The 16,427-nt window shown below is 27.1% G+C and overlaps 1 protein-coding gene across 4 annotated transcripts in view; it reads left to right on the forward strand.

Moving 5' to 3' along the window:
• LOC107456925 (uncharacterized) overlaps positions 1 to 16,427 on the forward strand; it is a 59,128-nt gene that overhangs the window by 16,446 nt on the left and 26,255 nt on the right. For all 4 annotated transcript variants that reach the window (XM_043053330.2, XM_071181600.2, XM_043053329.2 and 1 more), the window contains exons 6-13: positions 436 to 498; positions 2,656 to 2,710; positions 4,717 to 4,803; positions 5,992 to 6,122; positions 8,551 to 8,707; positions 11,280 to 11,304; positions 13,849 to 13,882; positions 14,712 to 14,739. In XM_043053330.2, coding sequence (XP_042909264.1) covers positions 436 to 498; positions 2,656 to 2,710; positions 4,717 to 4,803; positions 5,992 to 6,122; positions 8,551 to 8,707; positions 11,280 to 11,304; positions 13,849 to 13,882; positions 14,712 to 14,739 — 580 coding nt within the window. The remainder of the gene's footprint in view (positions 1 to 435; positions 499 to 2,655; positions 2,711 to 4,716; positions 4,804 to 5,991; positions 6,123 to 8,550; positions 8,708 to 11,279; positions 11,305 to 13,848; positions 13,883 to 14,711; positions 14,740 to 16,427) is intronic.

A 16,427-nucleotide genomic window follows, 5' to 3' on the forward strand; every position in this document is an offset into this window, starting at 1 on the left:
TTTATTTTTTTTTGTTGCAAATAGTTAATGCTTATATTTTTATGAAAATATGTTTTTTTTAAAGCAGATTGGCAATGAGTTGTTTTGTTAAAAAATTTTGGTTTCTGAACACTTAAAAATTGTAACTGTAAATACATATCGATACAGTCTTCTTTTGAATTAAAAAAACATTGATTTTGGTGTTACCATTTAAAAGCCCAAATTCTGTCTGATTTTGTAAATTGATTGATAACACTGATTAATTAATATATTTAAGAATGTTTTTTGAACCATTAAGGCAACTTCTTAATACTTAAAAGTCTTATCGTTAAGTAAAGAATTATTGTTTTTTTTTATGCAGTAATTTATCAAGAACTTATCGTGTTATGCCAGAAAAAAAGTTTTACTTCTAGTAATGTATATTTACTCTTAAGTTTAAAATTGTTGTAATTTCAGAATTTAATGGCACAAGCTATACCAGAAGTTGCCAAACAGTCTCTTGAGCAGTTTTCAAGTAAAGTAAGTTTTCATCCATCCAAGCTTCTACTGCTTGCATGTTTATATTAACATTTGGTTTCCATAACATTAAATTTGGAACAATAAATTTGGAATTTTTAGTTCTCATTATTTATTGTGAACTTACTACCAACATGAATATAATTTTTTTTAGAAAATTTTTGTGCAGTTTGTCAGTATGTGCTGCCCATGAATAAGAAATGGGGTGCAAAGAACAATTATTCTGACTTTATTAGTCATCACTAGTCTAATACCTTAAAAAACAAGTAATATATACTCTTATCCAAATAAATAGAATGGCTTACATATACTTATCTGCTTTTGTCATTGAGGAAACTTTTTCTTTGTGATAGTAATATTTATGTTTTACAGTATAAATCATATATATTTTTCAAAAATAATTTTATTTCCCATGACAAATTAGTAATTCAAACATGTGTAAATAAGCATATTAAGTATGTGTAAAGTAACATTTTTTAGGAATTCCTCCTACTTTAATTAGTTTATTTTTACAAATTTTTCCAAACGTCTGTATGAATTGGCAGCTATGCCTATACTTATATTGTTCATTCTCATCAAAAAATTATGGGAAAAGATATGACCCATATTAATATTAAAATTGGAACCTCTAGACAAATATTGAAGGGAGGTACAAAGAATGAACGACATACTTTTATGCAGATCAGACCCAGAAGCAATTTTTGTTAGCTAGTGCTCTAAACATATCTGAGAAATTAGTAATTTCAAAATTGAAAAAGCATAATGTCCAAGTGATTCAAGCACACACGAAAATAAATTTGGACAAGTAGGAATAAAGTTTTAGTTTTAAAAGGTCTCAAATAAATAAAACTTTTTAGGATAAGAAGAAAAATGTCTCTAAAAGATTTAAAACAAGTATCATGATGGAAATAAGGCATATTGAACTATACAATGCAGCTTTGAAAGATAAACATTTTCTCTCTCTCTCTTTTTCTAAATAAAAGCTCAAATGACATTTTATATGTTAAATTGGGCTATTAAATGTCTTTAATTGTTCAAAAGTATAAAAAATGAAATTATCAAATTTAAAATTTTAAATATGTTTACATAACATGGAACTTTTTTAGAGAAAGAAATCTATTATAGTTTTAAAATTCAATTGCTATTTTTTAAATTTTCCATTATTTTTATTATATTTATTCTATTTCCATTATTATTTTTTCGTTGAATTTTTAACAAGTTTCGATGTTAATATTTTTAAGTTGTGTTCTTAAATTAAAAAATATTAAATTTCAAAATAATTGGATTTTTTTAATAATAAAAAGTTTTATGACAGAAATTATAAAATAATTTTTAAAAAAAGCTTTTTCCCCCTCTCATGAAAGCCACTTGGTTTAAACCAAACCCTCCTTCTATGGTATGCATTTTAAATAAATAATAAATTAAAGACTTGTTAAATATTTATTTATTTATAACTTACTCTGCAATTAGTTGTTGACAAATCTTTGTTCTACCATCTCTCTTAACAATCCATAATTTTTTGTAGCAGTGAGTGACCACTCCCAATAAGTTTCACTGTACCGGGGTGGCATAGGGTATAGAGTATTTGATTTCCTCTTTAACTCACATTCAAATCCCCGCAATGGTAGTTAAATGCAAATTCTACTCCCGGTTCGCACCAACGAGAATGACTGTTTACACTGACATCGTAAAATATCCTCATGGGTAGACGCATCATGGGTTAAAATATGTTTTTCGTAGTTTTCATCTCCATGTAACGAAAATGCGGGTTAGTTCCATCAAAAAGTTCTTCAAGAAGGCAAATTTTTCCCAGTACTTGATCTAGGAGTTCCCTTGTCTTCTGGATTGGGTTCAAAATTACAAGGCAACGGAGTTGAACACTAGTAGTCATAAATGCGGACTAGTTCCATCATAAAGTCCTCCATGAACGCTAGTTTGTCCCAATGTTCAATCTGGGAATCATCTTAAATTTTGTGTTGGGTTCAAAATGACAAGGCTACAGAGTTGAATATTAATAGTTGTAAACTCAGAATTGGGTCAGCTGTTCGATACCGGTTAAAAAAGTAAAACAAAATAAGTTTCACTGTATATCTAAACTTTAAAGGAATATAGACTTAAATGATTACTGTGGACTGATCTGAATTTATTTATATTTTTCAGCCATCTAGTTCTGTATCTTATCAGGAGGGAAATCAGCTACTTCATTATCCTCTTTGTAAGTGACACTCTTCTAAATTTTTATAATTTCTCCCAATACTCATTTGCATAAAAAAATTTTATAATTTTATTTCTGAGGATGCTTAGTACTAATTTATTCTGTGATATTCGAAAGATAACCATAATTTAAATTTGTCATTCGAAGAAATTAATATTAAATGATGTATGAAAATAAAAATGTAAGAAAGATAATTAGTGGTTTCTATTTTTTAATTATTTGTAAAGAAATATTTTGGTTTATATCTTGACAAAAAAATTTTTTTATTGGTAAGGGAGTAAATAAGTGGCTGTTTGTTTGACTAATTTTGTTCTGTTAATCTTATTAAAAGTTTCAAATTTTCATGATTCATGGTAAAATTTCTACAAGATTTTTGTTTTTACCAAACAGTTTTTGAGCTTCAATTGTAAAAACTGTCAAATTTTTTTTGGGAGGAGGTATAAATAACTGCGAGTTTCAGAAGATGGTTTCTCTCAAGAAAATTACTTAATAGTACGAAGAATTTAAAGACTTGTGAAAAATTAACAAAACCTTCCTCCTCTGTGATGTTAGAAAACTCAGGATTTTTTATTTTTGAAACATTGCAGAGTGAATGAGCAGTTGACCTTATTTTTAAAATGTAAATATGTGCCTCAATTTTGTTTAACATCAAAATAATAAAATTTTCTTCCTCCCACTAGAGAATAAACAGACCTCATTACATAAAAATACTAGTTGAACCTTTTTCCTGGCAAAGATGATTGTTGCAGAGTTTAACATTTAGTTTTAAAAGAGTTAAGAGGTTCTGCCCAGAACCTGTTTTCCGCCCAGATGACTTTCTATAGACTAGTAATTTATTGATTAAACAATCAAACTATCTGAAGATTAATTTTTATTTTGAGATAGCATGAAATATTTTCTATTGCACTGCATTTTCCTTTTCAAGATAATAAAACATCAAAATTATATTATTTTTATAAGCAAAAGCCCTTATCTAAAGCTCTTATGACAACCCTATTTAAAAAGTATAAGATTTGTAAGGCTTTTGTCGATTGTTACTCTGAAAAAATGCTAATTTCTTACATATTGTATCACCCTAAATTAAAATATAGATATTACAATAATAGTTTGCAATTCTTCTTTCATGGGGTATGGCAAAGAAGTAACATGCAGAGGCGTATGAATGCCTGCCCCAAACTTGTTGTTTAGATGCTCCAAGGAAGAAGTGTTATAATTACTGAAAAGGCAAATAAAAACGCATTTAAATGGAAAAAAGACACACTTAGAAAGTATGTAAACAAAAATCTAAATGTATGTTCTAAATTCTTTAGTCTTAATGGTAATTATTCTAAGAGAAAAAATTATTTCCAATTGTGATCATCCTTTTCAGTATTATAATGCTCTAAAACTTCATTATTTAAATTTAAAAATGATATTATACTCATCATGATGCTAGTATGGGAAAATGAAAGGATTTATTTCTTTAAAGAGCTCTTTCCTTTTTGTAGTGAAAGAGGCAGCCAGAATTCTGTTTATTCAACTTATTACTTCTGACCTCTTGCAATTGAGTAACTTCTGACCTCTTGCAATTGAATCATTAAACAAGCATTTACTTGTCTAGAGATTTCTACTCTAGTTAAAAATATTTAAATTTCATGTAAATTCATTATTTCTCTTGTCAAAAGGTTTTTGCTTCATTTTCTTTTTAACAATATTTTACTTGTTCCTGTAACAAAATTAAATACTTAATTCAAGTTTAGATAACTTCCTATTTTTTTGCACTTCTGAATTTTTTATACTTCTGGTGTTGCGTTTGATTTTATGAAATCAAAATTTCCCCATGTTAGCCATCAAATGTGTCATGTTTCAAGAACTATATGCATAAATATATTGCATAAATTACTTTTATATATTACTTTTAATTTTTTAGTCCTTAATTTTATTTAGATAATGACTGTGTAATGTATAATAACGTTATTGTGAATTATTTTTAAAAATAAAATTGAATAATTATTTTAATTTTATAGCTGCTGCTGGCGTGACTCGTATCAAAGTAAATAAAAGAGCAAAGCTTCAGACTATTGCTGAGAGTTACAGAAAACATCCAGTTATTGGTATCGATTTCTTATAAGTTGTTCTCTCACTATTTTTATTCTCAATTATAATTACACTAAAAACTCTATTATTTCATATATCATAATTTAATTAGCAAGGTAGTTAAAGTAATTCTCATGTTAATATTATTGCACTGATTATTTTTGTGAAAATCAATGTAACCTTTTCTTTTTTATTTGCTAATTTTCATTTTACTTACAGAAAATTTATCATTTCACTAATGCATTCATAAATATTGAAAATAGAATGAACAGGCGGTAAAAAAACATAAAGTTTTAAACATTCTAAATTTAAATATTAAAATTTTATTTGTTATTTTTTACATATAGAATTTTCCAGTAAAATTATGCCTTATTTACTTGACAATTTCTTTTATCCTATACTGATTGATTTGTGTAAACTAAATCACTATATTAATTTGTTTTTGTATTTTTAGGAATTTTATTTTTATGAATCTGAATTTTGTTTGTCCTTCAGCGCAAAATAAATACTTTTCAAAAAAATTGTTTTGTTAATCTTTTTCAAGATTAAATTTATAGATACTGCAAGATGGGTAGACTTTGGCGTCCTACTTTTCAATTTTCGGGTATTTGATGGACTATGATGTGTCAGCAAAAACCCTCTCATACCTGTGTCATCTTTAGTTCTAGAAAATTATTCAAGCTCTTAAAATTTTCTAAATCTATATTTCTGTTGAAACTTGTTTTAGCTAACACCTCCTTCAGCAGCCACATTTCTAAGGCATTGATTTTTTGTTCTATCAATTTAATTCTAAAAGTTCTATAGTGAAAACTAGGCTTCTCTCCATGAGTGACTGATTTTCTTGCCCTTTTCTTTGGTAAGTAAACCTAAAACATAGTCTAAATCAGTGTAAGAAACTTACATTGACCTTGACGTGTAACAGATGCAAATAGCAATTAATTTAGTCCAAAGGGTAATAAATAGCAGTAGCAGAGAATAATAAAAACCAATTTTGTTTTCAGTAATTTTTTTTTTATTTATGAATATTAAATCTAGCTGTGAACTTGCATACATTCTTGGGTTAGTTGTTAATGTTGAAAATTTTTAGAGTGATCACCTCTTTAGTGAAAATTTTTCGCATAACAGAGAATGATTGCTCTCGAGAAGTTTCACTGAACATTCAAAGCATATGTATCTGTGTTGTAATCAATTTTTTTTTGTTTCAGGTTTAACTTTTGTGACAGAAATACATTTGCTTAATGAAGTTGTATATTATTGTGAGTTATGTGATTCAAGCTGTGCTCCAAATAATATCATGTGCCACCTTATTGGATATAAACATAAATTGAAATTCTTTGTAAGTTTATGTCAAACATTCTTATTTGTTATTTTAGCTCAGGGTTAGGCAAAATAATAAAACGCAATACAGGGTCAATTTTTTTAATAGCTTCAGAATACAAAGTTTTTGCTCAGTTTATAAACACTTTTATTAAAGAAAGTTGTCTAGTGTTTATCATATGTGGTTTTCTATAAAAAAAAATGCATTGTCTTTTATCATTTAGCGTTAAAATGTTATTTATAGAAATAGAATTTGTATTTAGGAAAACTTAAAATGTTTGACTATTTGTGAAATATGACCCAAAAGCTTTATTTTATTTTTATCTTAATTTTTTTTTAACATTAAGCATTGTTGATTTGTTTTTTATCTACTTGTTAAGCTCAATACAAATATTGGTAACTATTTAATATTATCTTTGCTACTTTCAATTGTATTTAATTGCTTTTAGATATTATGTATGTATAGTATCAAAAAGTATAAATTACTTAACAAAATTGCAATGAAACATTACAAAAGGCTGTAAGCAGGCAGTCAATCTTAAAAAATATATATATACAGGGATGAGATTCTTCCGCGGATTTCCGCTTTTTTTCAGATTTTTCCATTTTTCCCGCTAATTTCCGCTGAAATTGTTTTTTTTGCACAAGTTAAAATGTTTTATGAGGAATTTAATTTTCCGCGGAGGGAAATTATTGAAGTCCCTTTTCCTCCCTCTGAAGTTTCTCTAAAAATCATTTCCTTGGGATAAAACTGGTTGACCTTTAGACAGGGATGAGATTTTTTTTGTCTCTCGAATTTCAGCCTTTTTATCAAAAACTCCGATTCTCTAAAAGTTTCGTTTTTTTAATAAATATCCCGTTTTTTTTTCTTCTTTTTTTTAAATTCAGTCATTGAAGTAAAATAATTATATTTATTTACGATTTTCAAAGATAAACAGAATATTCAATCTACGCCCTAGCTCCTAACCCTTCAGCATTTTTACTTATTTTAGCTATTTTCTCCGATTTCACGCACAGAAAATAAGATTTTCCGTATTTTTTATCCGTCGGCTGGATAGCTCGTATTTTCGTAATTCAGACGTCGCTGCTTCTTGTATTCTGGCGTGAAAACAAACAAAATAGAGGTGATTTGCGGTGAAAATATTTATTTGCTCATTCAATTAATCTTTTAAATTTTTATTTATTATGTCTAAACAAAAACAATACAAACAAGCCTTTTAGAAATCACAAGTCCAGACTCTGCAAATATCTCGATTTTTATTCACGCGATTTTAATATCAATCATCGATTTTCGTATTTACCTGATTTAAAAGTTGCACATTGCGATTCTTATTTACGCTATTTAAATATCGTATATTATGATTCTTATTTACGACATTTAAAACCCAATATCGTGTTTTGTATTTATGCATTTTTAAAATCGCAATTTTATTATCAAATCTCGATTTTCGTATTTACCTGATTTAAAAGTTGAACGTCGCGATTCTTATTCAGGCGATTTAAATATTGTACATTGCGATTCTTACTTACGAGATTTAAAAAATCAATATCGCGATTTGTATTTACGAGCTTTTAAAGCCCTATGTAGCAATTCGTATTCACGCGAGCTTAAAATTCAATATCGTGATTCGTTTTTGTGGTTGTAATATCGCGCGATTTAAAAATTATGCATCGTGATCAAAAAATTAAAAAATCATGATTTGTATTTTCGCATTTTTTAAATTCGATGTAGAGTTTCATATTTACGTGATTTAAAAGTCTCATATCGGTATTTATATTCAAATGGTTTACAAGTTTAAAAATCGCAATTTTTTTTATCACATTTTTGCTTATAGTAAATATATATATATATATATATATTTATTTATTTTTGGGATTTCCTCTTTTTTACTTTCTGACTGCTCTCATCCCTGTATATATAATGCATATTTTGTGTATTGCCACAAATTTTAATGAACTTAAAATTCTTGAGATTTCAGTTGTTGTTCAATTCAACTGTAGTGAATTAAAAAAACTAACTGTCAAGTATAGTAAATTTCTAAACGACATTCAAAAGCTTACTGCTTTACATCTCTAATTATAATTTTTATTAAATATATTTGTGTTCTTTGCCAGCGATTTATGTCCTTAAACAATTTTATCACGACTGGGATAAATGATCAAAAGGTAATACTATCAACCTTTAGATTCCAAAAGCATGTTATTTCATTGGTTCATGTTTTTTTTATTTGTTACAAAAGTTAAATAATGATTTTTTAGGACTTGAATGCATAGAGGTTTTTGAGTTGCTCTGTAAAATATGTGTTTAAAGAAATTGTAATTATTGGAAGAAAAATCCTCATGAAAAATAAAAATCATAATATTATAAAATCCTATGGATGCAAAAGATTTATAAAACACTTAATTTTGTTTTTCTTTAAAAAAATGTTAATATTGTTTACTTTCAGCGGATTAAATTCCCAATAATGTATGAACGCTTTGAATATCAGCCAAAGAGAGTTATTGAAGAGGAAATGATGAAAATATTACTTGATTATGATAAAACTCATGGAAGAGGAATGATAAAAGTAGAGGAAGAAGTTGATGAAATAAGAGTAAGAAAAAGTAAGTCTTTTTTTTATTATATAATTTTAAATTTTCTGTATAATAATTTAATTTATGTTAAATTTTCTGGCGACTGGCTGGTCCGAGGTTTTAAATTTTTCAAAAAATAAACCCACAGTTTTTTTTAAAAAACTAGAGTAAAAACCAATTTTGAGTAATGCATCAGTTAAAGTTTTTGAAAGAAATATTAGTTAAATATTAGCTTATATCTATAAAAAGAACTCCAAATTCAATTTAACTTCTGTAATGTTTGACAGGCAAATGTTTATATCAAAAAAGCGAAAAGAAAGTGATTAATATAGTATTAATTAAAAGTTTGTCACATCAACTTTATTAAAAAAAAATAGCAGCTTTTCTATTTGTAGTTTTATAGAGAATTTTGATATCTATACACCAAATTGTTTAAGGATTACTTCACGTATTCATACACAACTACATTTTATTAAAATTTATATGCTATTTTTTAAATTTAATTTGGGATTTGTTGGATATAATATATTGACTTTATTGGAATTATATTTGATTATGAAATTGTAACACTTTTTAGTATGATTATAAAATTAGGTTCTGCTATACTTCCTTATAAAAAATATGAAAAAAACTGTGGTTATTTTCATCGCTTTAATAATTAATCAAGTTTAATTTTTTATCCAATTAACTTCAGCCAATTTTAGTTTTATCTTATTTAAAAACATGTCCCTTAGTGAAATGATCGTGAGACATGATTCCCAATATATCAGCAAAGTTAAACATCACCGATTGCATTTGGTGAGGGGGTGGGTGACTACCTGAATGTGCCTGTGAGGGAACTGAACCGAGGGTGCATAGTGCCGGTCTTCGTTCAACTGTTCTACCATAACACACTTTACTTTGCATGAAAGTCATCAGACAACTAAAGTGAAACTCTCTGCAGAGGATCGAGATTGTCTTCAGATTATCTTCAGGGATGTTTTCCAAACTGTCCTTAATAACTCATTGTACAGCTGTGATGCAAATAAAGTACAGTGTAACGTCCCATATCCGGACGTCCCTTTCCCGGAAGGGTCGATTTCCCGGACACTTTTTAACAATCAAAATAAACATCTCTCCATCTTCCCTTTCCTTAAAAAAAAAAAAAAAAAAAATCTTTTGACAAATTTTCTCTTTTTCTAGCTTGATTTCTCTTTTTGAACTTCTGATTTATGCATCGAACCCATAAATCACCAGAAAGGGGAAGTGAAGATCTACCAAGACCATTGAGTGACCGTTAGTGACGCTCCTCCCTTGGAATGTAGGAAAAAGAGGGAGATTTGTTTTCAAAAGACCGCAACTGAGTCCCCTCCCCCCCCCCTCCTTTCCCATGCAGGTGGCTAGTAAAAGAGGCATTTCCTGGAACCTTTTTATTCAAAGAAGAAATACTGTGGAAAAGGGTAAACGGGGCAAGCGTTAAGGTGAAGGGGGAGTCAGAATGGAAAATTTGAGTAGGTCTAAAAGGATACACGTCCTTGAGAAACAAAACATTCGTTCTTCCCCATACCATGTAATATTTAGGAGGCGGGGGGAAAAGGGGGTAACATTCTTTCTTTAGCAGATTCTTTCAGTCATAAAAGAAAAAATAAAGAGAACCCGATCAGCGTGTCCCGCCTTTATGCTTGATTGATAGCCAATGCGTGGAGAGAAAACAATAATTTGTTACTTCCCCACCCTCAACTTAAATGATCTCCTCTTTACATTTATTTTCTTTCACAAATAAGGAGGAAATGAATTTTTCTCCTCCATCTACCCTCCTTAATGAATGACGGGAATTTCCCTTTCTTGCTTGAATCATTCTAGTTAAAAATGGCAGATTATTATTTTCATACGTCAATTTTTTTTAGTTTTCTATATTTTAAGCAATAATATTTTTTTTCTAATATTTCATATTTTATTGATTAGATATTCTAATACTAAAACATTATTCCCCTTAAAAATAATGTTTATTTATTTTTTGCTTCTTAGATTTAGATCATTTTAAGCTTTGTTCCAGAATTTCCCCTTCCTGCTTGAATCATTCTAGTTCAAAATGGCGGATTAATATTTTCGTAACTGTTAAATTTTTTTCGTTTTCCATATTTTCAGCAATAATATTTTTTTTCTAATATTTTATATTTGATTGATTAGATATTTTAATGCTAAAACATTATTCCCCTTAAAAATAGTGTTTATTTATTTTTTGCTTCTTAGATTCAGATCGTTTATTAAATCATTTTAAGCTTTGTTTACTTTGGGGGTGTATTATACGGAAAAATCTATTATACGGACTTCTGGAAGTCCCACCGATTCCGGATACGCGACTTTACACTGTAGTAGTATTTTTGTACAAGAGATTGAATTTATAAACTGTTTAAACTTATTGTTTTTATAGTCAGTGCAATAATGAACTGCTTATAAATATTGCTTTTATATCCGCTGTAGTAGAAACTTGACATCATTTACAAATGTTTTCTGTAAAAAGTATTTTCAATTTTTATTCTTAATTTATAAGTAGACATTTCTTCTAAGCATCTTATCCAATTTGGTAATTAGTTTTGTCTCTTTTTATACATTCCATTAGGAAGAAGAAGCTATTCACCACACAGGTAAGGATTTTTTAAAACTTGGAATTATAGTTTTTCCTTTTACTCAAGTGAAACATTAATAAAATTGTAAATAATTTTTCTGACTTGGTAATTTTTGCTTTTGTAATCAACTGATATTATTTTCTTATATTTTACTTTATTTTTATTTTCTAGGTTATGTTAATTAACCAAGAGTTCTGAAACTTTTTACCCTTTTGCCCCTTTACCCCATTTGTCAATTTAAATATTTTACCATCTTTTCTTATAAACAAAGGAAGACAATAGATATCTAGAATTTCTGCTAAGCTGGTCCTGAAAGTTCCAGAAAATTAGTTTTAGCACCCTACAAGTTTGCATTTGGAAAAACCTATTTTCATACTAGGAAAAAGAAACTATTTTCGTACTAGAAATTTTTATATTTTTTATAAACTGGTTTCCTCATCTTCATCATAGTTTCTTAGTAATTGTGCAATTGTTGTTACCTAAGCCTTTAAAAATAAAAAACTAGCACAAGAAAAAAATTCATGATATTCAACTCACAATCTGGCAATTATTGTGATTATAAAAATATGTTGCATTAGTTAAAAAAAAAAGAAAAAAAAAAGCAATTTTACATTTGTGTAGTTTGGGAAAATCATGTCCTGCATTAAAAATAATTTTAGAAAGTTATTGTAATTTTAAGCAGTGCTTTTTCTTGATTTTTTTCAGTTATTTTACTTCAAATATTGACTATTTATCCAATTTTGTAGAATTTTATTTTATTAACCATTTGTTAAGTTTATTTTGTGCATTATTTTATTCTTAAGCGTTTTTGGAGTTCTGTTAATTGGATGACCGAGCTAGGATCTTGAAACTTCTGCCTTGAGAGAATTGATGTTTTATTTATTTATTTATTTTGTCTACTTTTGTTTCTCAATTTTCATTATTCTTGGTTTATTGTGACAAATTGTTTTATAATCTCTGATCATGCATTATTTATAAGAACAAAACGTTTTTTATTATCTTCTATGTTTATTTATTTAATATCTATTTTAACCCTTTATATCACCGTGTTGCATATCTGCAACATTCACAAAAAGCCTATGTCTTTGCCGCAACAAATTTTGAAGGACGATTTCGGCGATTGTCGGCCAAAACCAGTGCGCCAAGATGAAATTGGGCACTGGCCTAATTGGGCTAACAAAAGAATCAGATGCAAATACCCAAAATGCAAAGAATTTACACAAACTATTTGTGAGAAATGTGGTGTAGGACTTTGTTACAACAAAAGTAACAACTGTTTTAAAAATTTTCATATGAATTAAAATTTTTGAATCTTTCAATCTTAGTGCCATTTTTCACAATGTTGCAGGAATGCAACAAGCACTTTTTGTCATTTTGCATAAGGGTGCAGAAATGCCACAATCAATTTTTTCCCAATAATTTTTCTTATTTTATGTTGTAAATTTTTTTATTATTTTTTACATGCTTAGAATGATGTATTCTAATGTATGAGTAATTTTTATTAAAATCAGAGATGTTGAGATATAAAGGGTTAAAGAAATAATATATTTAATTGACTGAATTCTTATTCTTCAGTGGTGCAGTATATCATTTCGAAGTTTTGCCTGACATAGAATCCCATCTGCTTTTGTTAAAAATCATCTTTTATAAAATAAATTGGAATATCTCTCTTTAAACAGTATGCTCTAAATCTTCGCTTTTTGAAAATTAAGTTCTAAAAAATGCAACATGTACTTTATAATTCTAAATTTCAATGTTTTCAGACACAATAGCTCTAAATCTTTTGTCTACCACAAACTTGAAAAATGCATGAGAACCAAAGTAAAAAATAAGAATGTGAAAATAACTGTTAGAGAGAATGTTAAACTTAAGGTTGTTACAGAAGGATAAGTTTAATCAATGGAAAATGTCATTTATATTAAATAGCATAAAAGTAGGCTATTCCAAAAATTAAAAATTTTCCTACTTATACAATTGTAAATTTGTCAGTTAAGAGATAGACATGATTGAATTGAAGCATCTTATCCTAGGAAGACTTATGTATAACACTCCTTTTCATCAGTATTTTAAGCCTAAGTCCATTGGTTTTGTTTTTTTGCTGTTTTCATTAAAACACTGTTGTCTCTTCTAATTTTTTAAACATTAAAACTGAAGTAAAGAACTAAATTATGCAACTAATTAATAAGCATAATTAAAACAACAGTGTCATATAGTTTGTTTAAATAAACAATTTATCGCACTGTTGTCTGTTTTATCACCACATCAAAATATTTCATATGGTATTATGTTTTTGAAAACTAAAGAAATTGAGTATAAACCCTATATAGTAAATACATGGCATCAAATTTGTTACATCGTGTGGGCTAACTTATTAATTTCTTTATTACAGAAACATAGATAAATGTAAGGAACCCAAGTGCCTAATTTTTACTTATTAAATATGTCTGTGAACATTTAAAAGTATTGAGCATATTGTTTTTGTTTGTGGTTTATAAAACAATTACTTAGGATGCAATGCTTTAGAATATTGTTAATGTCTAAAATTCTTTCCTGTCATTTCAGAGGCAATTGTCGTTGTTCATCATGCTGCTCTGAGGTAGGAAAAATTAACTACACGTATTTATAATAGTTCAAAAAATAATTTAGTTTCATAATAATTTAGATATGTAGTCTTAATAATTTAAAATTATAGTTTTGACAAAAAATTTTGTTTTGTTGAAAGTGTAAATTACTATACATAATTTTAATACTGTCAAAAATTAATTTTTCAAGGTGACCATAGAACAAGAAAATGTCAGGAAATTTATTAAAATACTCAAAAAAGCAAAAATTCAGTAGTTAGAAGTATTTAATAATTCAAATTTTAAAAAAATAAAAATAATAATATATATTAGAAAAAGTTTATTTTTAAATCTAATATGCAACTTGATTTTGTATATGAATATCTCTTAACTAAATTGATTACAAAACTTAAGCACTAGTTACAAAAATTAGGAAAATTAAATTAAATGGTCTGGGGAAAAGTTAAATTACTATTTCAGTTACTATAACTATTCATTAAGTTACTATTACTATTTATCACTGTTGAAATAATAGTTTAGCCCAATTTTCATGTCTTTCAAAAAAAAATAAATTATAATGTAATATGCACTTATATTAGTGACCTATTACTACATTAATTACAGTGATCTTTAATATTTGATTCAGGAAAATGGGGCATGTATCTTTAACCTAATAATTATAAATTTGTGTGCATATTTATAAATCTTCATATTGTTATAAAGATTTATAAATACTTTTGTATTTATTTATGCTGTTTATTCATAAAAAATTCTATAAACATCTAACACATGCTATCATAACAAAATAAAAATAAAAAATTGTGTCTGTTTTTAAAATATTTATGAGTATATTTTTTCATTTAGGTGCAGGTTTCTGGTTATAATCACAGAAGTAAGTGATCAATCTAACTAACCATTTTAATCAAATTTAAATATCTAATATTTTTTTCATTATTACCATATCGTAAAATCATATTGTTCAATTCAAAACTAGTGTTCATAAGTAGTGTTGCGATTCCTAAAGCATATACGATTATAAAGATTTGGTGTATAGCTATCATGAAAATAAAAATTGCTTAGCTCTGTAATTTTTTAATTTAACACTTTCTGCACTCCAATAAATGTAATATTGATAGGTTCATTCACCCTTAAGATATTATAAAACTACTTTTATACATTTATTAAAATCTGACATTAACTCATTGTGAAATATCGCTGCGTCATAAGTAGCCAGATAAGTCTTGATATTTCATTATAAATTTCTTTCCTTTATTTTTGATACGTACCATGTTACTAGGCTACTTGGAATATCGGGAAAATTTGGAAACTATCCAAAAATCAGGGGGTTTGATTTGGCTAGCGCTAAGCATGCAAACTTTCCAAAAACATTTCCCATAGAACTTGTTTGCAAAAGTTTCATTTTCATCCATTTGGTACAGAGCCAAATTTCACAGAACCGTAATATGGCATGATTTTGTGACTTAAAATTCTTTTAACAGGAAAGCGTTTTTGGTTGCTACAGTCCATAACAAGTATAAGAGTGGATGTGATTCAGATTGTGTATTCTTATTTTTGATTTAAAAATTTAGTTGGATAAATGGTGTTTTATAATCTCTTAAAGATTACTAATGTTTTTATTGTTAAATCCCTTAATCCTCTAATACCAAGACTTGATAAATGAATTTGGTTAAACTTGTTCATAAGAACTCACATGAAGTAAGGGAATGTTGACGGAAATTATTAAGCACTACTATAATATCCTAGTTTCAATCAAGGTTTTATTTTTAGGGTCCATTTTAGTGAAAAATAGAAATTATTGTCCTAAAAATATTTTAATTAAGAACTTTCAGTTTTTTAGCAATTACTATTTTTTATTCCATTTTTTTGTAAGCCTACGTGGTTTTTGATATTTTTTTTATCATATTTTATTTTTTGAAATATTATTTTATTTAGTTGATTAAATAAGATTTTAATTACTATTGAATTCAGAATGTTTATATATTTATTAGTTTCTCTCGCAAGATAATTTAGTTTTTTTAAAATATTTTTTAAAAAATATTTTTTTTTCTTTTTTATGTGACATATTTCTATTGCCTTTAATGCCATTTTTGCTCTGTATTGTAGTGTTATAATGTAATTTATAAATTACAAATCCTAGTTTTTTGTGTGATTTACTGTATATATTGACTACGGTGCTATCAGTACATATTGCGATATTATACTGGAATTTTTTTAAATTATGTATAAACTTGGAAAAGTCAAAGTTTTATTCTATTTCAGTCGCAACTCTGTATGTATTATGCAATTATATTTCGTTTTTATAATAGGGACTATTTTTCTTAACTTAAAAATAGTATCTTATTAAACAATATGAATTTGATAAAGAAATTGCCATCTAAATTATAAATTCAAACATTCTATAATTGTTGAATAATCTGAATCTGTTGCTAGATGATGAATTATCTAAAAATTTCGTTTCCTTTTAGTTTTTATCTTCTTTGCAGTATTTTGCCAATCCAGTTTATTGATTTCAATTAAGGTTAAGATATGTTTTAAAAACAACTATTTTTCAATTTTTAG

Source organism: Parasteatoda tepidariorum, chromosome 4, assembly GCF_982258835.1.
Source record: "Parasteatoda tepidariorum strain Cologne lab strain chromosome 4, Ptep-v5.0, whole genome shotgun sequence".
NCBI lineage: Eukaryota > Metazoa > Arthropoda > Arachnida > Araneae > Theridiidae > Parasteatoda > Parasteatoda tepidariorum.